This window comes from Mesoplodon bidens, assembly GCF_964165515.1.
Source record: "Mesoplodon bidens genome assembly, chromosome: 20".
Lineage (NCBI taxonomy): Eukaryota > Metazoa > Chordata > Mammalia > Artiodactyla > Ziphiidae > Mesoplodon > Mesoplodon bidens.
In genome coordinates this window covers 11,276,674-11,299,591 of record NC_138181.1, presented here as the reverse complement: position 1 = coordinate 11,299,591, position 22,918 = coordinate 11,276,674, and the positions used below count along the sequence as shown (strand labels likewise).

The 22,918-nt window shown below is 33.6% G+C and overlaps 1 protein-coding gene across 2 annotated transcripts in view; it reads left to right on the top strand.

The window, feature by feature from the left end:
• Nucleotides 1-22,918, top strand: part of ADAM32 (ADAM metallopeptidase domain 32) — a 177,831-nt gene that overhangs the window by 45,023 nt on the left and 109,890 nt on the right. For both annotated transcript variants that reach the window (XR_014014083.1, XM_081220688.1), the window contains exons 8-9: nucleotides 2,758-2,829; nucleotides 3,261-3,427. Coding sequence is in view for 1 of the 2 variants with exons in the window: in XM_081220688.1 (XP_081076814.1) it covers nucleotides 2,758-2,829; nucleotides 3,261-3,427 (239 nt within the window). In the remaining variant the exon portion in view is untranslated. The remainder of the gene's footprint in view (nucleotides 1-2,757; nucleotides 2,830-3,260; nucleotides 3,428-22,918) is intronic.

Genomic DNA, 22,918 nt, shown 5'->3' with positions numbered 1-22,918 from the left:
TACGTTAAAATGTCAAGATTTTTCTTAGTGGTTTTTAATGGTGCAACTGTTTGAGTCTATTGACTCAAGTCTGATTGAATCTAGTCTAAAGGCACCTCTAGATTCCTTATTCCCATAAACAATTTGAGGATCTCTGAACTTCAGACCCTTGAGGTGATAACTCAGTTTGTACTCAGTTGGGTGTGGTTTTATTTCTCCTATATTTCAAAGATTTCAGAAAACAGGGATAAAATATACTTTCCAGGTTTTGTTTTGAAGATAAGTATTTGATTGTCACATCTATGGAATACTACAGAGAATGTGAATTTCCCTTTCTATTCATAGGATTGTAGAGCTTGTCAGGAAGCCAGAGTTGAGGGTCAGAGACAGGAGAGATTTGGAGAAGGATATTAAAATACTTGACTTTTTAGAGTATTAGGGAAAAGGGCAAAGGGAACATTTAAGAGAAAGTTGAGATATTTCTAGTAAAGATGACTAAATTTCCAGGGAATATTTTGGTTTATGAAAATTATTTTGTTTCAGGATTACGTTACAAATTTTGAGAGTTGTTTTAAAAGCTTCTTGTCCAAATTGCCAGGTTTGTCAGCCATATAATGCTCATTAAACATCTCTTTTTTATGTTCTTACAAATATTTATGTTTATGTATTCTTTAATAAAACAAACATTGAGCCAGTATGACATCTGTGTTACTAGATATTGGGCATATAAAGAAGAATAGTGATGTCTTCAATCACTTCACAAATTTTAAATCCACAGTTGTAGCCTAGTGAATTCAGTGCCAGATTGAGGGCAGTTTATGGTGCTATGAAAACACAGTGCATTAATAGAGAAAGACATGGAGACACACAGCTGTAACCTGAGGTATTGTAAGAGCATGTAAGTAGGTGTTTTAACATGTAGGTTTTATTATTATTCAGGTATGCTGATGCCAACAGATCAGGAGATGATTACTATTGGAAAGTTAGTTTGTTATTTACAGTTCCCAGGAGGAAAGGGCATACCACATCATGCCACATGGAGAAACACCAGAGTAGGTCAGGAGACAGAGGGAGCAATAGGAAATCATGGTAGGAGCCTTTATTGTAATTTCTGTGGAAAGGAACAGCAAAACAAGGTAAACAGGTTTAGCATTGGCTAACTTGAAAAATTGCAGTGGGTTCTGGAGAATAGAGGTTGTTTCACATTTTTTGGTACCTTGCCCTTGGATGATTAGGGCAGGGGAATTGGAGTGTGAGAACCTGGTAAAGGAGATGGTTGGAGGCTGGGTTCTGGTTTGGTTGGTTTGGGTAATGGGGTGAGGATGGGGCCAGGGAAGACTCATTGCGAAACTTTTCTTTGCAAGGGTGCATAAATATGAGAGATTGTTCTTTTCAGATAATTGCAAGAAGTTTAGTATAATTAATATACAGCATTGAAGAAGGGAAAGGGAAAGAGATGAATTGAAGAATTGACATGATATTTGGATTTTATCCTAAAGGTAACAGAGAGTCAATGAAAGATTTTAAGCAGGGTAATGATGTGTTCATATTTACATTTAGAATCATTTCTGCAATAGCATAGGGACAGGAATGCTGGTGTAAAAATTGGAGTAAGATAAAGCATTTAAGAGACTATTCCAGTAATCAAGGTGAAGTTTTACAAATTAATAGTGTTAGGAATAGACAGGAAAGGACAATTTTAAATGTTACTAATGAGGGTGAATTAGAAGAACTTGTAAATGGATTTGATTTATTCATTCATTTAATAATATATTAAGCATCCCCTAGATGCCAGTTACTGTACTATTTATTGAGGATAGAGCAGTGAACAAAACAAAAAGTTTTGCTGTCACAGAACATATAGTATAATGAATGTGGGAGGTCATAAATGATAATAGCATTCACTAAAGAAGTGGAAATCTAAGTGGGAGCATATTTTTGAGGGAGGATAATGAGCATAGTTTTGGATATGTTTAACTTGAGGGTCCTGTGTAATATCCAAGGGATAATGTACTTTAGAGAGGTTTTTTATAGAAAATGAATTTAACATTGACACATTCTTCAGAGCTTATTCAGATTTCAGCCATTATAGATACACTCATTTGTGTGTGTGTATGTGTGTGTGGTTTTATGTGGTAGTATCACATATGTAGCCATTCATAACTACCACCACCACGACCAGTACACTGAACAGTACCATCACAAGACTCTGTGTTATCCCTTTGGAGTCACACACATCTCTCCCCACTTCCTTACTTGACCTCTGGTAATCACTCATCTATTCTCCATCTGTGATTTCAGGAATATTGCATAAATGTTATCATATAGTATGTATCCTTTTGAGATTTGTTTATACTTAGCATAATTTTCATGAGGTTTACCCAGGCTGTTTCATGTATCAACAGTTCAGTTACTTTTTTTTACTGAATCGTATTCCATGTTATGAATGTACCACAGTTTGTTTAACCTTTTAAACGTTGGAGGACATAGGAGTTGTTCCCACTCATGTATGGGTTTTTCTGAGCATCAGTTTTTACTTCTTCAGGATAAATGCCCAGGAGTGCAATTTCTAGGTCCATTATTTGTTTTTCAGAGTGGCTATACGTACTAGCATGTGTGAGTGATCTAACTTATATTACTATTTTAATTGTTACTGTCTTATTTTGAAGTGTTCTAACCCCAAAGCAGCCTCAACCTGAGAGAGTAGATGGAGAGTAAATCTCAAACATATTACGTAACCAAATGATATTTAAATTTTAAATTAATTCTGTTTTTCAGTATGATTACCTGGGCTCTGATAGCATGATAATAACAAATAAAGTCATCGAAATTATTGGCCTTGTAAATTCAGTAAGTATTTTCCTTTTCATACTAGTTAGGAAAATTCATACTAGTTTTGAAATTATAATTTGCATTGACTTGACATGGCATTTCTTTTTTTAAAAAATTTATTTAATTTATTTTTTTACTTTTGGCTGCATTGGGTCTTCGTTGCTGTGTGCGGGCTTTCTCTAGTTGCGGTGAGCGGGGGCTACTCTTCGCTGTGGTGCGCAGGCTTCTCATTGCAGTGGCTTCTCTTGTTGCAGAGCACGGGCTCTAGGTGCACAGGCTTCAGTAGTTGTGGCGCATGGACTGAGTTGCTCCGCAGCTGATGTGGCATTTCTGAATAAAGTTATCCATATAAATTGAGGGTGGATTTGTCAAAACATTGAATTAATTTCTTGGTTATTATAAAAAAACAAAAATTAATTTTTTCATGTATTTATCTCTTCTGTTTTTAGATGTTTGCCCCATTTAAAATTACTATTGTGCTGTCATCTTTGGAATTGTGGTCAGATAAAAATAAGATCTCTACTGTTGGTGAGGCACATGAATTATTGTATACATTTTTAGAATGGAAAAAGTCTTATCTTACCCTAAGACCTCATGATATTGCATATCTGTTCATGTAAGTATAATGTTTCAGTCTTCTTAGAAATCAAAGATTTGTGATATTGATGTAGCTTAAATTAGGGAATTGTTGTTCATTTCTGACTGTTCATACTTTGATTATCATGCACTCATTCAGACTTCATGCTCTCTTTCTGGTTGTCAGACAATAAAAGAAGATTGCTAAAATTTATTTCTGTGCTTATCAACATTTACTGTTGAGGAGATTGCTATTTCAGGAAGTTAAACCAACTAAGGACTCTTGATGGTGTGTATAGGTTTTGAATCCACGTTTGTAACTCCAGAGCCCATAATCTTAATCATTACATAAAGAGATGGGATTTATCTTGTGAAGTTTATATCTTTGTTGTTTTGTTTATATCTTTGTTGTTATATCTATGAGTTTTGATCAAAGCCTTGGTAAAGTAGGTTAAAATATTTTATCCTTCTGAATTTTCTGCATTATTTTTAAATGTTAGTTTTCTAACAATCAATTATAACTGTATACTTATAATTTTATTCATATAAAATTTACCAGCAATTATGATCATCATGTCTTTCAATAAATCTGCATATACATATTTTTAAGTTGGCATGATAATATCAATATTTCCTTTTGCGTGTGTAAGATTAATCTTTTCCCCACATCTCTGCCAATAATGTGCTGTGTTTCTTTTCATTTTTTGCCAGTCTGATGAATATAAATTGATGTTAATGTTTTTTCATTTGCTTTCTCCAAAGATTAGTAGATTTGAGCATCTTTTCATATGTTTGTTGATCATTTGGATCTGTCCTTCTGGAATTGCCTTTTCATGTTATTTGACAGCTTTGTTGTAATTTGTAAGAGCTTATCAAATCCTTTGTTTATGTATATAAAAAATACATTTTTCCATGTCTATAATTTTGCTATAGATATTAAATTTTTTTTTTGCTCCATAAAATCTTTTATGTTTGTAGGGCCAAAGTTGTTAATCTTTTCTTTTTTTACTTCTGGATTTCCTGTTTTTTTTGTTTGTTTGTTTTTTGGATTTCCTGTTTGATGAAGATCTCTCCCAGCCCTAAATTTTAGTCTGCAGATTTTTTTTAAAGAATAAATATTATTACGTTTTATAAATAAATTTGTGATACATCTTAGTCTAATTTTTACATAACACAAAAGAGAAGTAAAATTTTATTTTCTTCCAGTTAGATAGCCAGTTTTGCCATGAATTTACCACTTTGGGCAAGCATTTGTTGAGTCCCACAAACAACCTCTTGAAATGTTTAAAGAGGTAAATCTATATATCAGTTTGTTATTTGTAGACTTTTTGATGCTAGTCATTCTGACAGGTGTGAAGTGATATCTCATGGTGGTTTTGATTTGCACTTCCTTGATGATTAGTGATATTGAGCATCTTTTCATGTATCTCTTGGCTATCTATATGTCTTCTTTGGAAAAATGTCTTTTCAGGTCTTCTGCCCATTTTTATTTTTATTTTTTTTAAATTTTAATTTCTTTTTAAAAAATTAATTTATTTATACTTTATTTTTGGCTGTGTTGGGTCTTCGTTGCTGCATGTGAGCTTTCTCTAGTTGTGGTGAACGTGGGCTAGTCTTTGTTGTGGTGCACGAGCTTCTCATTGCGGTGGCTTCTCTTGTTGCAGAGCATGGGCTCTAGGCACGTGGGCTTCAGTAGTTGTGGCACGCAGGCTCAGTAGTTGTGGTGTACCAGCTTAGTTGCTCCACGGCATGTAGGATCTTCCTGGACCAGGCTCAAAACCGTGTCCTCTGCATTGGCAGGTGGATTCTTAACCACTGTGCCACCAGGGAAGTCCCTCTTCTACCCGTTTTTAAATCAGGATATTTGATTTTTTTTTTTTTTTTTTTTTTAGGATATTTGATTTTTTAGTGTTGAGTTGTATAAGTTCTTTGTATACTTTGGAAATTAATCCCTTATCAGATATATCATTTGCAAATATCTTCTCCCACTCAATAGGTTGCCTTTTCATTTTGTTAATATTTTCCTTCACTGTGCAAAGCATTTTTGTTTGATGTGGTCCCACTTGTTTATTTTTGCTTTTGCTTTCCTTGCCTGAGAAGACAGATATAAAAAAATACTGCCAAGACTGATATCAAGAGCATATTTCCTATGTTTTCTTCTAGGACTTTTTAAGGTTTCAGGACTTACATTTAATTCCTTAATCCATTTTGAGGTTTTTTTGAATATGGTGTGAGAAAATGGTCCAGTTTCAATCTTTTGCATGTGGCTGTCCAGTTGTCCCACCACCACTTATTGAAGAGGCTGTCATTTCCCCATCGTATGTTCATACCTCCTTTGTCATAGATTATCAACCATATAAACTTGTATTTATTTCTGGGTTCTCTATTCTGTTCCATGGATATACGTGTCTGTTTTTTTTTGCCAGTACCATACTATTTTGATTAATATAGCTTTGTAGTATAGTTTGAAATCAGAGAATGAGTTGTCTCCAGCTTTGTTCTTTTTCTCAAGATTGCTTAGGCTATTTGGAGTCTTTTGAGGATCCATTCAAATTATAGTATTCTTTGTTCAAATTTTGTGAAAAGTGCCATTGGTATTTTGATTAAGCATTGCACTGGATCTGTAAGATTGTGTGAGATTTTAACATAATAATTCTAACAATACATGAACATATATATCTTTCCATCTGTTTGTATTCTCTTCAATTTCTTTCATCAGTGTTTTATTAGTTTTCTGAGTACAGGTCTTTTACATGTTGCTTAGATTTATTCCTGGGTCTTTTATTTTTTATTTTTTATTTTTTTGCGGTACGCGGGCCTCTCACTGTTGTGGCCTCTCCCGTTGCGGAGCACAGGCTCCAGACGCACAGGCTCAGCGGCCATGGCTCACAGGCCCAGCCGCTCTGCGGCATGTGGGATCTTCCCGGACCGGGGCACGAACCCGTGTCCCCTGCATTGGCAGGCGGACTCTCAACCACTGCACCACCAGGGAAGCCCAGTCTTTTAATTTTTTGATGTGATTGTAAATGAGATCATTTTCTTAGCGTTTCTTTCTGATAGACTTTATTAGTGTATAGAAACACAACTGATTTCTTTATATTAATTTTGTATCTGCAACTTTACTAAATTCATTGATGAGTTCTAATAGGTTTTTTTGTGGCATCTTTAGGATTTTCTATATGTACTATCATGTCGTCTGCAAACAGTGACAGTTTTACTTCGTCTTTTCCAATTTGGATTCCTTTTATTTCTTTTTCTAGTTTTATTGCTGTGGCTAGGACTACCAATACTGTGTTGAATAAAAGTGGTGAGAGCGGGCATCCTTGGCATGTTCCTAGTCTTAGAGGTAATGCTGCCAGGTTTTCACTCTTGGGTATGATGTTATTTGTGGGTTTGTCATATATGGCCTTTATTATGTTCAGTTATGTTCTTTTATACCCACTCTGTTGAGAGTTTTTATCATAAAATGATGTTAAATTTTGTCAAACTCTTTTTCTCCACTGGTTCAAATGACTGTATTACTTTTACTCTTCAATTTGTTAATGTTTATCACATTGATTGATTCATGGATATTGAACTATCCTTGTCTCCTGGAATAATCCCACTTGATCATGGTGTATGATTCTTTTAATGTATTGTTGGATTTGGTTTGCTAATATTTTGTTGAGGATTTTTGCATCTGCATTCATCAGTGATATTGGCCTATAACTTTCTTTTTCTGTGATATCTTTGTCTGGTTTTGGTATCAGGGTGATGATGACCTCATCATAGAATGAGTTCGGAAGTATTCCTTCCTCTGCAGTTTTTTGGAACAGTTCTAGAAGGATAGGTGTTCACTCTTCTCTAAATGTTTGGTAGGATTCTCCTGGACTTTTGTTTGTTGGGAGTTTTTAAATTACTGTTTCAATTTCAGTACTTTTAATCGGTCTTTTCATATTTTTTATTTTTTCCTTGTTCAGTCTTGGGAGATTGTACATTTCTAGGAGTTTGTCCATTTCTACTAGGTTATCTATTTTATTGGCATATAGTTGTTCATAGTAGTCTCTTATCCTTTGTATTTCTGTGGTGTCTGTTGTAACGTCTCCCTTTTCATGTCTCATTTTATTGATTGGAGCCCTTTTTATCTTGATGAGTCTGGCTAAAGGTTTATCAATTTTGTTTATCTTTTTAAAGAACAAGTTTTTAGTTTCATTGATCTTTCCTATTTTTTCTTTGTCTCTATTTCATTGATTTTCTTTCTGTTCTTTATTATTACCTTCCTTCTACTAACTTTCTCATTCCTTTGGTGTAACGTTAGGTTGTTTATTTGAGATTTTTCTTGTTTCCTGAGATAGGTGTATATAACTATAAACTTCCTTCTTAGAACTGCTTTTGCTGTGACTCAAAAATTTTGAAATATTGTGTTTTTATTTTCATTTGTTTCAAAGTATTTTGTGATTTCCTCTTTAATTTCTTCAACAACCCATTGCTTGTTTAGTAGCATGTTGTTTAGACTCTACGTTTTTCTGTTTTCTGCAGCTGTTTTCTTTTGGTTAATTTCTAGTCTCATATTCTTGTGGCTGGAAGAGTTGCTTGCTATGATTTCAGTCTTAAATTTACTAAAACTTGTTTTGTGCCTACCATGTGATGTATCCTGGAGAATGTTCCATGTGCTCTTTAAAAGAATATGTATTCTACTGTTTATGGATGGAATATCTATATCTATATATATTTAGGTTGATCATCTCTTAAGCTACAACACATTTTTACAGTTCTACGTTTTATTACTCCTACATGTTTTTTTTTGGATGTCATATTTTACAATCATTTCTATTTTGTGTATACCTTAACTACTTGTTGTGGATACAGATAATTTTAATACTTTTATCTTGTAACCTTCCTACTTAGCTTTATAAGTGGTTGATCCTCATTCTTTACTATCTGTTTCTCTTTACTAGTGAGATTTTTCCTTTCATAATTTTACTTATTTCTAGTTGTGCCCTTATTTGCTTGGAGAAGTGTCTTTTAACATTTCTTGTTTCTGTTTTAGTGGTGCTGAACTCTTGTAGTTTTTGCTCGTCTGTAAAACTCTTTATCTCTCCTTCAAATCTGAATGATATCCTTGCCAGGTACAGTATTCTTAGTTTTAGGTTTTTGCCTTTCATTACTTTGAATATATCATGTCACTGCCTTCTGGCCTTCAGAGTTTTCACTGAAAAGTCAGATGATAGTCTTATGGGAGTTTCCTTGTACTTGATTATTTGCTTTTCTCTTCTTGTTATAAAGGTTCTTCTTTATCTTTTATTTTTGACATTTCAATTACAACATTTCTTGTTGTGGACATTTTGGGATTCATCTTGTTGGGTTCTCTCTGTGATTCCTGGACCTGGATGTCTGTTTTCTTCCTTAGGTTAGGGAGTTTTTTAACCTATTATTTTTTCATATAATTTCTCTGCCTCTTTCTTTTTATCTTCTTTTTCTTGGACACCAACAATGTGATTGTGAATGTCAGTTCATGTTGCCCCAGAGCTCCTTAATCTATTATCATTAAAATTTTTTCTTTTTTCTTTTTAACTTGGGTGATTTCCACTACTCTGTCTTCCAGAATGCTGATCCATTCTCTGCTGTTGATTCCTTCTGGTGTATTTTTTATTTCAGTTATTGTATTCTTCAGCTCTGATTTTTTTAAACATCTTTATTGGAGTATAATTGCTTTACAACGTTGTGTTAGTTTCTGCTGTACAACAAAGTGAATCGGCTGTATGCATACATATATCCCCATGTCCCCTCCCTCTTGTGTCTCCCTCCCACCCTCCCTATCCCACCCCTCTAGGTGGTTGCAAAGCACCGAGCTGATCTCTCTGTGCGATGCAGCTGCTTCCCACTAGCTATCTATTTTACATTTAGTAGTGTATATATGTCAATGCTACACTCTTACTTTGTCCCAGCTTACCGTTTCCCCTCCTTGTGTTCTCAAGTCCATTCACTACATATGTGTCTATTCCTGTTCTGCCCATAGGTTCATCAGAACCATTTTTTTTTCTTTTAGATTCCATATATGTGTTAGCATACGGTATTGGTTTTTCTCTTTCTGATTTACTTCACTCTGTATGACAGACTCTAACTTCATCCACCTCACTACAAATACCTCCATTTTATTTCTTTTTATGGCTGAGTAATATTCCATTATATATGTGTGCCACATCTTCTTTATCCATTCATCTGTCAGTGGACACTTAGATTGCTTCCATGTCCTGGCTATTGTAAATAGTGCTGCAATGAACATTGTGGTACATGACTCTTTTTGAATTATGGTTTTCTCAGGGTATATGCCCAGTAGTGGGATTGCTGGGTTGTATGGTAGTTCTATTTTTAGTTTTTTTAAGGAACCTCCATACTGTTCTCCATAGTGGCTGTACCAATTTACATTCCCACCAACAGTGCAAGAGGATTCCCTTTTCTCCACAGCCTCTCCAGCATTTATTGTTTGTAGATTTTTTGATGATGGCCATTCTGACCGGTATGAGGTGATACCTCATTGTAGTTTTGATTTGCATTTCTCTAATGATTAGAGAAATGTAATGATTAGTGATGTTGAGCATCTTTTCATGTGTTTGTTGGCAGTCTGTATATCTTCTTTGGAGAAATGTCAATTTAGGTCTTCTGCCCATTTTTGGATTGGGTTGTTTGTTTTTCTGATACTGAGCTGTATGAGCTGCTTGTATATTTTGGAGATTAATCTTTTGTCAGTTGCTTCGTTTGCAAGTATTTTCTCCCATTCTGAGGGTTGTCTTTTCTCCTTGTTTATGGTTTCCTTTGCTGTGCAAAAGCTTTGAAGTTTCATTAGGTCCTATTTGTTTATTTTTGTTTTTATTTCCATTTCTCTAAGAGGTGGGTCAAAAAGGATCTTGCTGTGATTTATGTCAGAGTGTTCTGCCTATGTTTTCCTCTAAGAGCTTTATAGTGTCTGGCCTTACATTTAGGTCTTTAATCCATTTTGAGCTTATTTTTGTGTGTGGTGTTAGGAAGTGTTCTAATTTCATTCTTTTACATGTAGCTGTCCATTTTTCCCAGCACCACTTATTGAAGAGGTTGTCTTTTCTCCATTGCATACTCTTGCCTCCTTTATCAAAAGTAAGGTGACCATATGTGCCTGGGTTTATCTCTGGGTGTTTTGTACTGTTCCATTGATCTATATTTCTGTTTTTGTGCCAGTACCATATGGTCTTTTTTTTTTTTTTTTTTTTTGCGGTACACGAACTTCTCACTGTTGTGGCCTCTCCCGTTGGGGAGCACAGGCTCCGGACACGCAGGCTCAGCGGCCATGGCTCACGGGCCCACCCACTCCGCGGCATGTGGGACCCTCCTGGACCGGGGCACGAACACGTGTCCCCTGCGTTGGCAGGTGGACTCTCAACCACTGCGCCACCAGGGAAGCCCTACCATATTGTCTTGATTACTGTAGCTTTGTAGTATAGTCTGAGGTCAGGGAGCCTGATTCCTCCAGCTCCGTTTTTCGTTCTCAAGATTGTTTTGGCTATATGGGGTCTTTTGTGTTTCCATACAAAGTGTGCAATATTTTGTTCTAGTTCTGTGAAAAATGCCATTGGAGTTTGACAGGGATTGCATTGAATCTGTAGATTGCTTTGGGTAGTATAGTCATTTTCACAAAGTTGATTCTTCCAATCCAAGACATGGTATGTCTCTCCATCTTTTTGTATCATCTTTAATTTCTTTCATCAGTGTCTTATAGTTTTCTGCATACAGGTCTTTTGTCTCCTTAGGTAAGTTTATTCCTAGGTATTTTATTCTTTTTGTTGCAGTGGTAAATGGGAGTGTTTCCTTAATTTCTTTTCAGATTTTTCATCATTAGTGTATAGAAATGCAAGAGATTTCTTTGCATTAATTTTATATCCTGCTACTTTACCAAATTCATTGTTTAGCTCTAGTAGTTTTCTGGTAGCATTTTTAGGATTCTCTACGTATAGTATCATGTCATCTGCAAACAGTGACAGTCTTAGTTCTTTTCTGATTTGTATTCCTTTTATTTCTTTTTCTTCCCTGATTGCTGTGGCTAGAACTTCTAAAAATGTGTTGAATAATGGTGGTGAGAGTGGGCAACCTTGTCTTGTTCCTGATCATAGAGGAAATGGTTTCAGTTTTTCACCATTGAGAATGATGTTGGCTGTGGGTTTGTCATATATGGCCTTTATTATGTTGAGGTAGGTTCCCTCTATGCCTGCATGCTGGAGAGTTTTTATCATGAATGGGTGTTGAATGTTTTAAAAAGCTTTTTCTGCATCTATTGAGATGATCATATTGTCTGACTCCTTCAATTTGTTAATATGGTTTATCACATTGATTGATTTGCGTATATTGAAGTATCCTTGCATTCCTGGGATAAACCCCACTTGATCATGGTGTATCATCCTTTTAATGTGCTGTTGGACGCTGTTTGCTAGTATTTTGTTGAGGATTTTTGCATCTATCTTCATCAGAGGTATTGGCCTGTAGTTTTCTTTTTATGTGACATCTTTTTCTGGTTTTGGTATCAGGGTGATGGTGACCTCGTAGAATGAGTTTGGGAGAGTTCCTCCCTCTGCTATATTTTGGAAGAGTTTGAGAAGGATAGGTGTTAGCTCTTCTCTAGATGTTTGATAGAATTTGCCTGTGAAGCCATCTGGTCCTGGGCTTTTGTTTGTTGGAAGATTTTTAATCACAGTGTCAATTTCAGTGCTTTTGATTGGTCTGTTTATATTTTCTGTTTCTTCCTGGTTCAGTCTCAGAAGGTTGTGCTTTTCTCAGAATTTGTCCATTTCTTCCAGGTTGTCCATTTTATTGGCATATAGTTGCTTGTAGTAATCTCTCCTGATCCTTTGTATTTCTGCAGTGTGAGTTGTTACTTCTCTTTTTTCATCTCTAATTCTGTTGATTTGAGTCTTTTCCCTTTTTCTCTTTATGAGTCTGGCTAATGGTTTATCAAATTTGGTTATCTTCTCAAAGAAACAGCTTTTAGTTTTATTCATCTTTGCTATCATTTCTTTCATTTCTTTTTCATTTATTTTTGAAGTGATCTTTATGATTTCTTACCTTCTGCTAACTTTGAGTTTCTTTTGTTCTTCTTTCTCTAATTGCTTTAGGTGTAAGTTTGCATTTTTTATTTGAGCTGTTTCTTGTATCAATATTAAGTATAAAATTGCAGTACAGGTTTTGTAGATGGTATATATCAAATAAAAAGTTTCCTGTATTGTGTTTGCTAAGAGGTTTTTAAAAATCATGAATGAATATTAAATTTTATCAAACGTTTTTTCTTCATCTGTTGAAAGAATTATATGATCTACCAATGCTTCTGGAATTACAGTCTACTTTATTTGATATTGATATAGACAGACATGGAATCAACCTATATGTCCAGTGATGGATGAATGGATAAAAAAACAATATGTTTATATACATAATGAAGTATTTTCCAACCATAAAAAGAAGGAAATCTTGCCGTTTGTGATAGCATGTATAGGCCTTAAGGGTATTTTGCTAAGTGAAGTAAATTAGACAGAGAAAGACAAATATTGCATGATCTTAGTTGTATGTGTAACCAAAAAAAACTCCAGAAAACAAAACCCTCAACTTATACAGAATAGATTGGTGATTGCCAGAGGTTGGGGTGTGGTTGAATGAAGTGGGTAAAGGTGATGAAAAGGTACAACTTCAGTTATAAAACTAATAACTCATGGGGATGTAATGTACAGCATGGTGACTATAGTTAACAACACTGTGCTGTCTATTTGAAAGTTGCTGAGAGAGCAAATCTTAAAAGATCTCATCACAAGAAAAATAATTAACTTTGTGTGGTGATGGGTGCTAACTAGGGTTATCGTAACGATCGATCATTTCACAATATATACATGTATCAAGTCATTATGTTGGACACCTGAAACTAAATTTGTAAGTCAATTATACCAATGAAAAAATAATATAGAGTGGCCTCATGTACTCTTTAAACAGTTTCCATCAGTGTTAACATCTTACAAAGCAATAGTACAATACCATAAATGGGAATTCGACACTGATACAGTAAAGGCATAGATCTTTTTTTTTTTTTTTTTTTGCTGTACGCGGGCCTCTCACTGCTGTGGCCTCTCCCGTTGCGGAGCACAGGCTCCGGACACACAGGCTCCGCGGCCATGGCTCGCGGGCCCAGCCGCTCCACGGCATGTGGGATCTTCCGGGATAGGGGCACGAACCCGTGTCCCCTGCATCGGCAGGCGGACTCTCAACCACTGCGCCACCAGGGAAGCCCTTCCATAGATCATTTTTAATCACCAAAGAGATTCCTCATTGTCCCCTTTTATAGCCATGCCTACTTCCTCCTATAAACCTTTTCTCCATCCATATCCACTGGTAACCACTACTTTGTTCTCTATTTGTATATTATCATTTCAAGAATGTTATTTAAGTGGCATTATATCCTATGTAACCTTTAGGGATTGGCGTATTTTTACTCAGCATAATACTCTAAAATTCAAACAAGTTTTTCCACCTATTGGCACCTTTTATTGCTGAGTAGTATTCTATCATATGTATGTACTCAATTTGTTTAACTGTTTATGCATTGAAGCATATATATATATTTTACTTTCGGGCTTTTATAAATGAAGCTATGATGAAATTCATTTACAAGTTTTTATGTGACTATCAGTTTTTATTTTTAAGACGCAGATACCTAGGAGTATAATTGTTGTGTCATATAGTAGTAGCATATTTAGTTTTTTAGTTAGTTATTAAAGAAACTACCAAATTTTTTTTTAGAGTGCCTACCATTTTACATTCTGGCCAGCATTATATGAGTATGCATCCTTTACCATGTTTGGTTTTCTCATTATTTTTAATTTTATTGTTTGATAGTTATGTGGTGATATCTAATTGTGGTTTTAATTTGCATTTTCCAAATGGCTAATGATGTTGAAAATATTTTTATCTGCTTTTCTGCCATTTACGTATCCTTTTTGTTGAAACGTCTGCTCATGTGTTTTGTCTGTCTTCTAATTGAACTGCTTGTTTTCTTACTACTGAGTTTTGGGGTTCTTTGTATATATGAGAAAGTAATTCTTTGTAAGATATAATATATGATTTGCAAGTATTTTCTCCCAGTCAGTAGTTTGCTTTGTTATCCTCTTACCTGGGTCTTTTGAAGTGAAAAGTTAAAAAAATTTTTGAAGTCCAATATATCAGTTTTTAATTTTATGCATCATGTAAGATGCATAGCATCTTTGCTTAGCCTTATATCCTGAAGAGTTTTTCCTACATTTTTCTGAAAGTTTTATAGTTTTCCATTTCATATTTGAGTCTGTGATCCATTTTGAGTTAATTTTTGTGTAGAATCTGAGGATTAGTTTGACTCTAATCATTTTTTAACCTATGGATTTCCATTTGTTCCTGTACCATTTATTTTTTAACCTATGGATTTTTTTAACCTATGGGTTTCCATTTGTTCCTGTACCATTTATTGGAAAGGCCATCCTTATTCCACTGAAGTGCTTTTGCATCTTTGTCAATAATCGGTTGGGCATATTTATATAGATCTATTTCTGGGTTCTCTATCCTGTTCCATTGATCCATAGGTCTATCCCTCTACCAATAACATAGAGTCTTGATCACTGTACCTATATAATAAATCTTGAAATTCCTAGACAGATTTCTGTGTTTTTATTCTTGTTTTTCTGAATTATTTTAGCTATCTAATGCCTTTGTGTTTACACATAAATTTTAGAAAAATATTAACTATGGCTACAAAAAATTTTTTCTGGGGATTTGATAGGGATTGGGCCAAACCTATATATCATTTGGGGCAGAATTGACATCTGTAATATGTTGACTCTTCCAGCCCATGAACACTCTACGTCTCTCCGTTTATTTAGACCTTTGATTTCTTTCATTAGCAGTTTATAGTTCACAGCATCCAAATCCTGTACATACTTTGTAAAATTTATACCAAAGTATTTCTTTTTTTGAGCAATTGTAAAAGGTATTGTATTTTTAATGTCAGTGTTTCAGTGTTCATTGCTACTAAATAGGAACACGGTTGATTTTTGAATATTGACCTGTTATTTCCTGTAACCTTGATGAGCTCACTTACTAGTTCTAAGAGTATTTTTGTGGATTACCTAGGATTTTTTTACTTAGACAATCTGCCATCTGCAATCTGTCATCTACAAATAGGGGCAGTTTTATTTTTTCCTTTCTCATCTATATGCCTTTTATTTACTTTTCTTTTTTAGTACTGTATTGAATAAGTGTGGTGATAGCTCACATCCTTGCTTTACTACAAATTTTAATGGGAAATTCTTCAGTTTGCCACATAAGTATAATGTTAGCTGTAGGGGTTTTTTGCAGAAGCTCTTTATCAATTTTTGAAAGTTATCCTCTGTTTCTATTTTTCTGAGAGTTTTTTTTTTTTTTTTTTTTTGGTCAAAGGTGAGTGTTGAATTTGTCAAATGTTTTTACTGTATCAATTGATATGATCATGTAGTTTTTCTTCTTTAACCTGTTAACATGATGGATGACATTGATTGATCTTCCAATATTAAACCAGCCTTGCTTTCCTGGAGTAAACCCCACAACGCCATGGTGTTTTATTCTTTTTATATATTGCTGAATTCTATTTGCTATGGTATTAAGTATTTTTGTGTCTATTTTCAGGAGGGACATTGGCCTGTAATTTTCACTTTTGTATTCTTTCTCTGGTTTGGCAACTTGCAAAGATGTTTGTTCTCCCACTGGTCTTCAGCACCACACTAGAGATCTTAGCCTGTTCAGTAAGGCAAGAAAATAAAAGGCATATGGATTTATAGATGATGTGACTGTCTACCTAGAAAATCCCAGAGTCTACAAAAAAGCTACTGGATTTAATAACTGAATTCAGCAAGTTTGCATGTTTCAAAGTCAATTTACAAAAATGAATCTGATTTTTATGTGCTAGCAATAAAATATTTGAAACGTAACTAAAATGAACCATTTATGATAGAACTAATTGTTCTAATTGTTGTTTCAGAGTACAAATCTGCAGCAAGTAGGAAATAAGACCTAGAGATCTAATACACAGTATAGTGAATATAGACAATGATATTGTATTATAATTTTCAAACTTACTAAGGGCCTACAATTTAATTATTCCGACCTCTAAAAAGAAATAATAATTATGTGATGTGATAGAGGTGCTAATTATTGCTACAATGGCAATCATATTACAATATATAAATGCTTCAAATTCACATACTGTATACCTTAAATATGCATAATTTTATGTGTCAAATATATTTTAATAATAAATAAAATTATTTTCATTCTGTGTTCAAAAAAAAGAGAAAATAACAGGACTAAAGACGTGAAATGCTTACATATTATTAGCATAATGTGAGAAAGATCTGTATACTGAAAACTGTAAAACGTTGATGAAAGAAATCAAAGAAGACGTAAGGAAATGGAGATATATATCATGTTCATTGATTGGAAGCCTCAGTATTGTTAAGTTGTCAGTTCTCCCTAAACTGATGTGTAGATTCTACGCAGTTCCAATCAACATTCCAGCACTATATTTTGTAGCAACTGAGAAGCTGATTCTAATGCTATGTGGAAAGGCAAGAACTTAGAATAACCAAAAAAATTTCCAAAAAAATAACACGTATGGAGAACTTACACTACTTGATTTAGATAGTTTTTATAATGCTACAGTAATCAAGACAGTGTGTTATTCACAAGAAGATAGACCCAAAATAGACTCACACATATAATGTCAAATGATTTTTCACAAAAGTGCAAAAGCAATTACATGGAGGGACTATAGTCTTTTCAAGAATTGGTGCTGAAACTGGTTATTCATATGCAAAATGACCTCCATCTATATCTCATAACATATATAACAACTCAAAATGAGTGATAGATCTAAATAACCAAAACTTAAAACTATAAAACTTTTAGAAAAAGACATGGTAGAGGAATCTTTGTAACTTTGGATTAGGCAAAGATTTTTTTTAGGTGTAACCAAAAGCATGATTCATAAAGTGAAAAATTGATATAGTGAAGGTAAGAATTTAATCAAATTACTGCTCTTTGTTAATACTTTAAGAAAATGAAAAGACAAGTCACAGCCAAATACTCACAGAAAATATTTTGAAATCACTTATTAGATAAGGGACATGTACCTGAAGGCTTAAAAAAGTTAAAACTCAATAATAATAAAAACAATAAAAAGTAGATAAAGTATTTGTTATTCACCAAATAATTATACAGATGGTAAATAAACATATGAAAAATGCTCAACGTTATTATTATTTAGGAAAATCTAAATTAAAACCAAAATGAGAAACTATTACATTCTTATAGTGGCCTAAACAAAACAAAATAAAAACCTGACAATGCCACCTGCTGGAGAATATGGAGAACACTCTTCTGCATTGCTGGCGGTAATACAAAATGGTACAGTTCCTTTGGAAAACAGTTTGGCTACTTCCTATGCAGTTAAACATACCTGGTAATACCACTCTGAGATATTTACTGCAGTGAAATAAAAACCTGTTTAAAAAAAAACCTGTAAGAGAATGCTTATAATGACTTTACTAATAAGCACCCAAAACTGGAAACAACCCAGATGTCCTTACTGGTAAATGGATAAACGAATTGTGATTTATCTATACAATGAATCACTACTCAAAAATAAAGAGAAATGAACTATCGATACATGTAACAAACACCAAGGATCAATCTCAAATTTATTTTTCTGAGTGAAAGAATCAATTTTATACACAGGCACGCACACACACACACACACACACACACACACACACACTAAGCACACGTGCATGTAAAACATACATGTATTTTCTGGAAAAGACAAAATATAGAAACAGAAAAACAGATCAGTTGCCAATAGATTGTTGTAGGGGGAGGTGTATGGGGAGAATTTGGGGGTTAATGGAACTGCTCTATATCTTAATTACGGTGTAGTTATATGAGTGTATGCTTTAGTCAAAACAACACTATACATTAAAAAGTAAATCTTATTGTATGAAGTTATAAATTTTTTTAATGCAAAAATTATGAGTTCATATGCATATTTATAGTCAGTTTAACCTGATTTAATTATAATTAGCATAATGGTATTTTTACCAGGCTTCTTTAATTTTATCATGTTTTTTCTCTTTTTCTGAAAGTATAGATTTCTCATGTCATTCACATGACTATGTATTGCTTTAATCAACAATTGTTTTTTGAATATATCTTACTAAAGATGTACAAAGAACTTTACTCCAAAGTCTCTTGAAATAAATCCTTTATTATCAAATTTATATGAGATTTGATATTGATTTACTTAGCTTTGTTCCAAAACTTAATGTTATATTTCTGAATTGATAACACATTTATATTATTCAAAAGTCAAACCTATGTAGAAAATTATACACAGAAAATTCTTATAATTTTTTTTACACTTTTATAATCATCTTTATTACATGTTTTTATTTTATTATTGAAATATAGTTGATTTACAGTGTTGTTTTAGTTTCAGGTATACAGCAAAGTAATTCAGATATACATATATATATATATATATATATATATATATATATATATATATATATATATATTCTTTTTCAGATCCTTATCCCTTATAGGTTATTACAAATCAGCTGATTTTTCAGCAGAAACTCTGCAGGCCAGAAGAGAGTGGCAGGATATATTTAAAGTAATGAAAAGGAAAAACCTACAACCACAAACACTCTACACAACAAGGCTCTCATTCAGATTCGACAGACAAATCAAAAGCTTTACAGATAAGCAAAAGCTAAGAGAATTAAGCACCACCAAACCAGCTTTACAACAAATGCTAAAGGAACTTCTCTAGGGAGGAAACACAAGAGAAGAAAATGACCCCCCAAAACAAACCAAAAAGAATTAAGAAAATGGTAATAAGAACATAGATATCGATAATTACCTTGAATGTAAATGGATTAAATGCTCCAACCAAAACACACAGACTGGCTGGATGGATACAAAAATAAGACCTGAATATATGCTGTCTATAAGAGACCCACTTTAGACCTAGGGACACATACAGACTGAAAGTGAGGGGATGGAAAAAGATATTCTATGCAAATGGAAATCAAAAGAAAGCTGGAATAACAATATTCATATCAGATAAAATAGACTTTAAAACAAAGACTGTTACAAAAGACGAGGGAGGACACAACAAAATGATTACCGGATCAATCCAAGAATATACAACAATTATATATGCACCCAACATAGGAGCATCTCAGTACATTAGGCAAGGGCTAGCAGCCATAAAAGGGGAAATCAACAGGAAGACAATACTAGTGGGGGACTTTAACACCCCACTTACACCAATGGACAGATTGTCCAGACAGAAAATAAATAAGGAAACACAAGCTTTAATAACACAAGAGACCAGATAGACTTATCTGATATTTATGGGACATTATACCCAAAAGTGGCAGAATACACTTTCTTCTCAAGAGCACATGGAACATTGTCCAGGATAGATCAAATTTTGGGTCACAAATCAAACCTCAGTAAATTTAAGAAAATTTAAATCATATCAAGCATCTTTTCTGACCACAGTGCTATGAGATTAGAAATCAATTACAGGAAAAAAACTGTAAGAAACAAACACATGGAGGGTAATCAATTCACTACTGAATAACCAAGAGATCACTGAAGAAATCAAAGAGGAAATTAAAAAATACATAGAAACAGATGACAATGAAAACACGATGATCCAAAATCTATGGGATGCAGCAAAAGCAGTTCTAAGAGGGAAGTTTATAGCAATTCAATTTCACCTTGTGAAACAAGAAAAATCTCAAATAAACAATCTAAACTTACACCTAAAGCAACTAGAGAAAGAAGAAGAAGAACAACAATAAAAAAAACCCAAAGGTAGTAGAAGGAAAGAAAGAAAGATCAGAGCTGAAATAAATGGAATAGAAATGAAGAAAACAATAGCAAAGATCAATAAAACTAAAAGTTGGTTCTTTGATACGATAAACAAAAGTGATAAACCTTTAGCCAGACTCATCAAGAAAAAAAGGGAGAGGATTCAAATGAATAAAATAAATAAAAAAGGAGAAATTATAACTGACACTGCAGAAATAAAAAGGATCATAAGAGACTACTAGAAGCAACTATATGCCAAAAAAAAAAAAGGACAACCTGAAGAAATGGACAAATTCTTAGAAAGGTACAACCTTCCAAGACTGAACCAGGAAGAAATAGAAAATATAAACAAACCAATCACAAGTAATGAAATTGAAACTGTAATTAAAAATCTTCCAACAAACAGAAGTCCAGGACCATATGACTTCACAGGTGAATTCTATCAAACATTTAGAGAAGAGCTAAGACCATTCTGTGTCAAACTCTTCCAAAAAATTGCAGAAGGAGGAACACTCCCAAACTCGTTCTGTGAGGCCACCATCACCCTGATACCAAAACCAGACAAAGATGTCACAAAAAAAGAAAATTACAGGCAAATATCACTGATGAACATAGATGCAAAAATCCTCAACAAAATACTAGCAAACAGAATCCAACAACACATTAAAAGGATCACACACCATGATCAAGTGGGATTTTTCCGGGTATGCCAGGATTCTTCAGTATACATAAATCAATCAATGTGATACACTATATTAGCAAACTAAAGAATAAAAACCATATGATCATCTCAATAGATGCAGAAAAAGCTTTTGAAAAAATTCAGTACCCATTTATGATAAAAACTCTCCAGAAAGTGAGCATAGAGGGAACCTATCTCAACATAATAAAGGCCAAAGATGACAAATCCACAGCAAACATCATTCTCAGTGGTGAAAAACTGAAAGCATTTCCTCTAAGATCAGGAACAAGACAAGGATGTCCACTCTCACTGCTCTTATTCAACATAGTTTTGGAAGTACTAGCCACTGCAATCAGAGAAGAAAAAGAAATAAAAGGAATCCAAATTGGAAAAGAAGTAAAACTGTCACTGTTTGCAGATGACATGATACTATACATAGAAAATCCTAAAGATGCTACCAGAAAACTACTAGAGCTCATCAATGAGTTTGGTAAAGTTGCAAGATACAAAATTAATACACAGAAATCTGTTGCATTTCTATACACTAACAACAAAAGATCCGAAAAAGAAATTAAGGATACAATCCCATTTACCGTCGCATCAAAGAGGATAAAATACATAGGAGTGAACGTACCTATGAAGGCAAAAGAGTACAGTTTTGTCCTCCAAAAACTATAAGACAGTGATGAAAGAAATTGAAATATATCTCAGAGTCTTCTTCATATCAGAACACAGAGCCCTTACTTATTTTTAACCAGTTTATAATAGGGTCTAAAAATTGCGTGTAGTTTATTTAACTAGTTCTTTAATAATTGGTACTTGGCTTGATTCCAATATTTTATTATTTTAAAAAATCTTACAGTGAAAAAAACCTTACATGTGTCGTTTATATATGTGCATGTGTATCTACAAGGCAGATTCCCAGGAGTGATATTTCTAGGTAGTATAATTCTAATTTTGATAGCTAATACCAGATTTTGGCACTGATTTTAGTGCTTTGCACACTTATCAATAATGTATGAGAAGGGTCTGTTTCCCCACAGTCTAGCCAACAAAGTGTATGGTCAAGTTTTTCTTCACCTTTGACACTTGAGAAATGGTATCTTGGTATAGTTTTAATTTTCATTTCTTTTTCATGAGCCTGATGGTAGATAGCTAGATATCTAGATAGATAAAGGATAGGTGCATTTAGATATCAATTTCAACACAGATATAGATAAAAAGATAAATTTCTTTGCCTTGCAATGAGAAGTAGTTTCCTTTCTTAATTTGTCTTTTGGCTTGGCTTCTTGTGTGTGTGTATTTTTTAACTGCCATACAAAATACTTTTATTTTTAAGGCAGGATTCATCAGGTTTTTATTTGATTGTTTCTAGAGTTTGAGTCATAATTAGAAAGGCCTTCCCATTTCATGGGTATGAGAGAAGTTTTAAATTGTTTTTTCCATGGAAATTTTCGAATCAACCTGTCTAGCTCCTATTTTTTAAGACTATGTTAAATTTATAAATTGAGCTATAGAGAACCGTTTAGTCTTCACATCTCACATTTTGTCTTTCCAGTTTTTGGTCATTCAGAAGTTAATTTCTCATAGGTTTTATACATTTATTGATAACTTTTCTTAGGTATATTGTCTTTCTGGTTGCTGTTGTAAATGTGTCTTCTATCTGCTAACTATATATTGTTTTTGTTTGTAAAATCACCTTAGTTTCATATTGATTTTATATCCTATTGCCTTACTAAATTTCTTTGTTTTTAATCATTCTTAAGTCTATTACATTGCTTTTTCACTCATATAATTATACTATCTGCAAATACAGGTAGTTTTATCTCTTTCTATTGAATTTTATATTTTCAGTTTCTTTCTCTGTTCTTATTGCTTTGACTAGGTTAGTACAGTTTTAACTAGTAGTTGTAATAATGG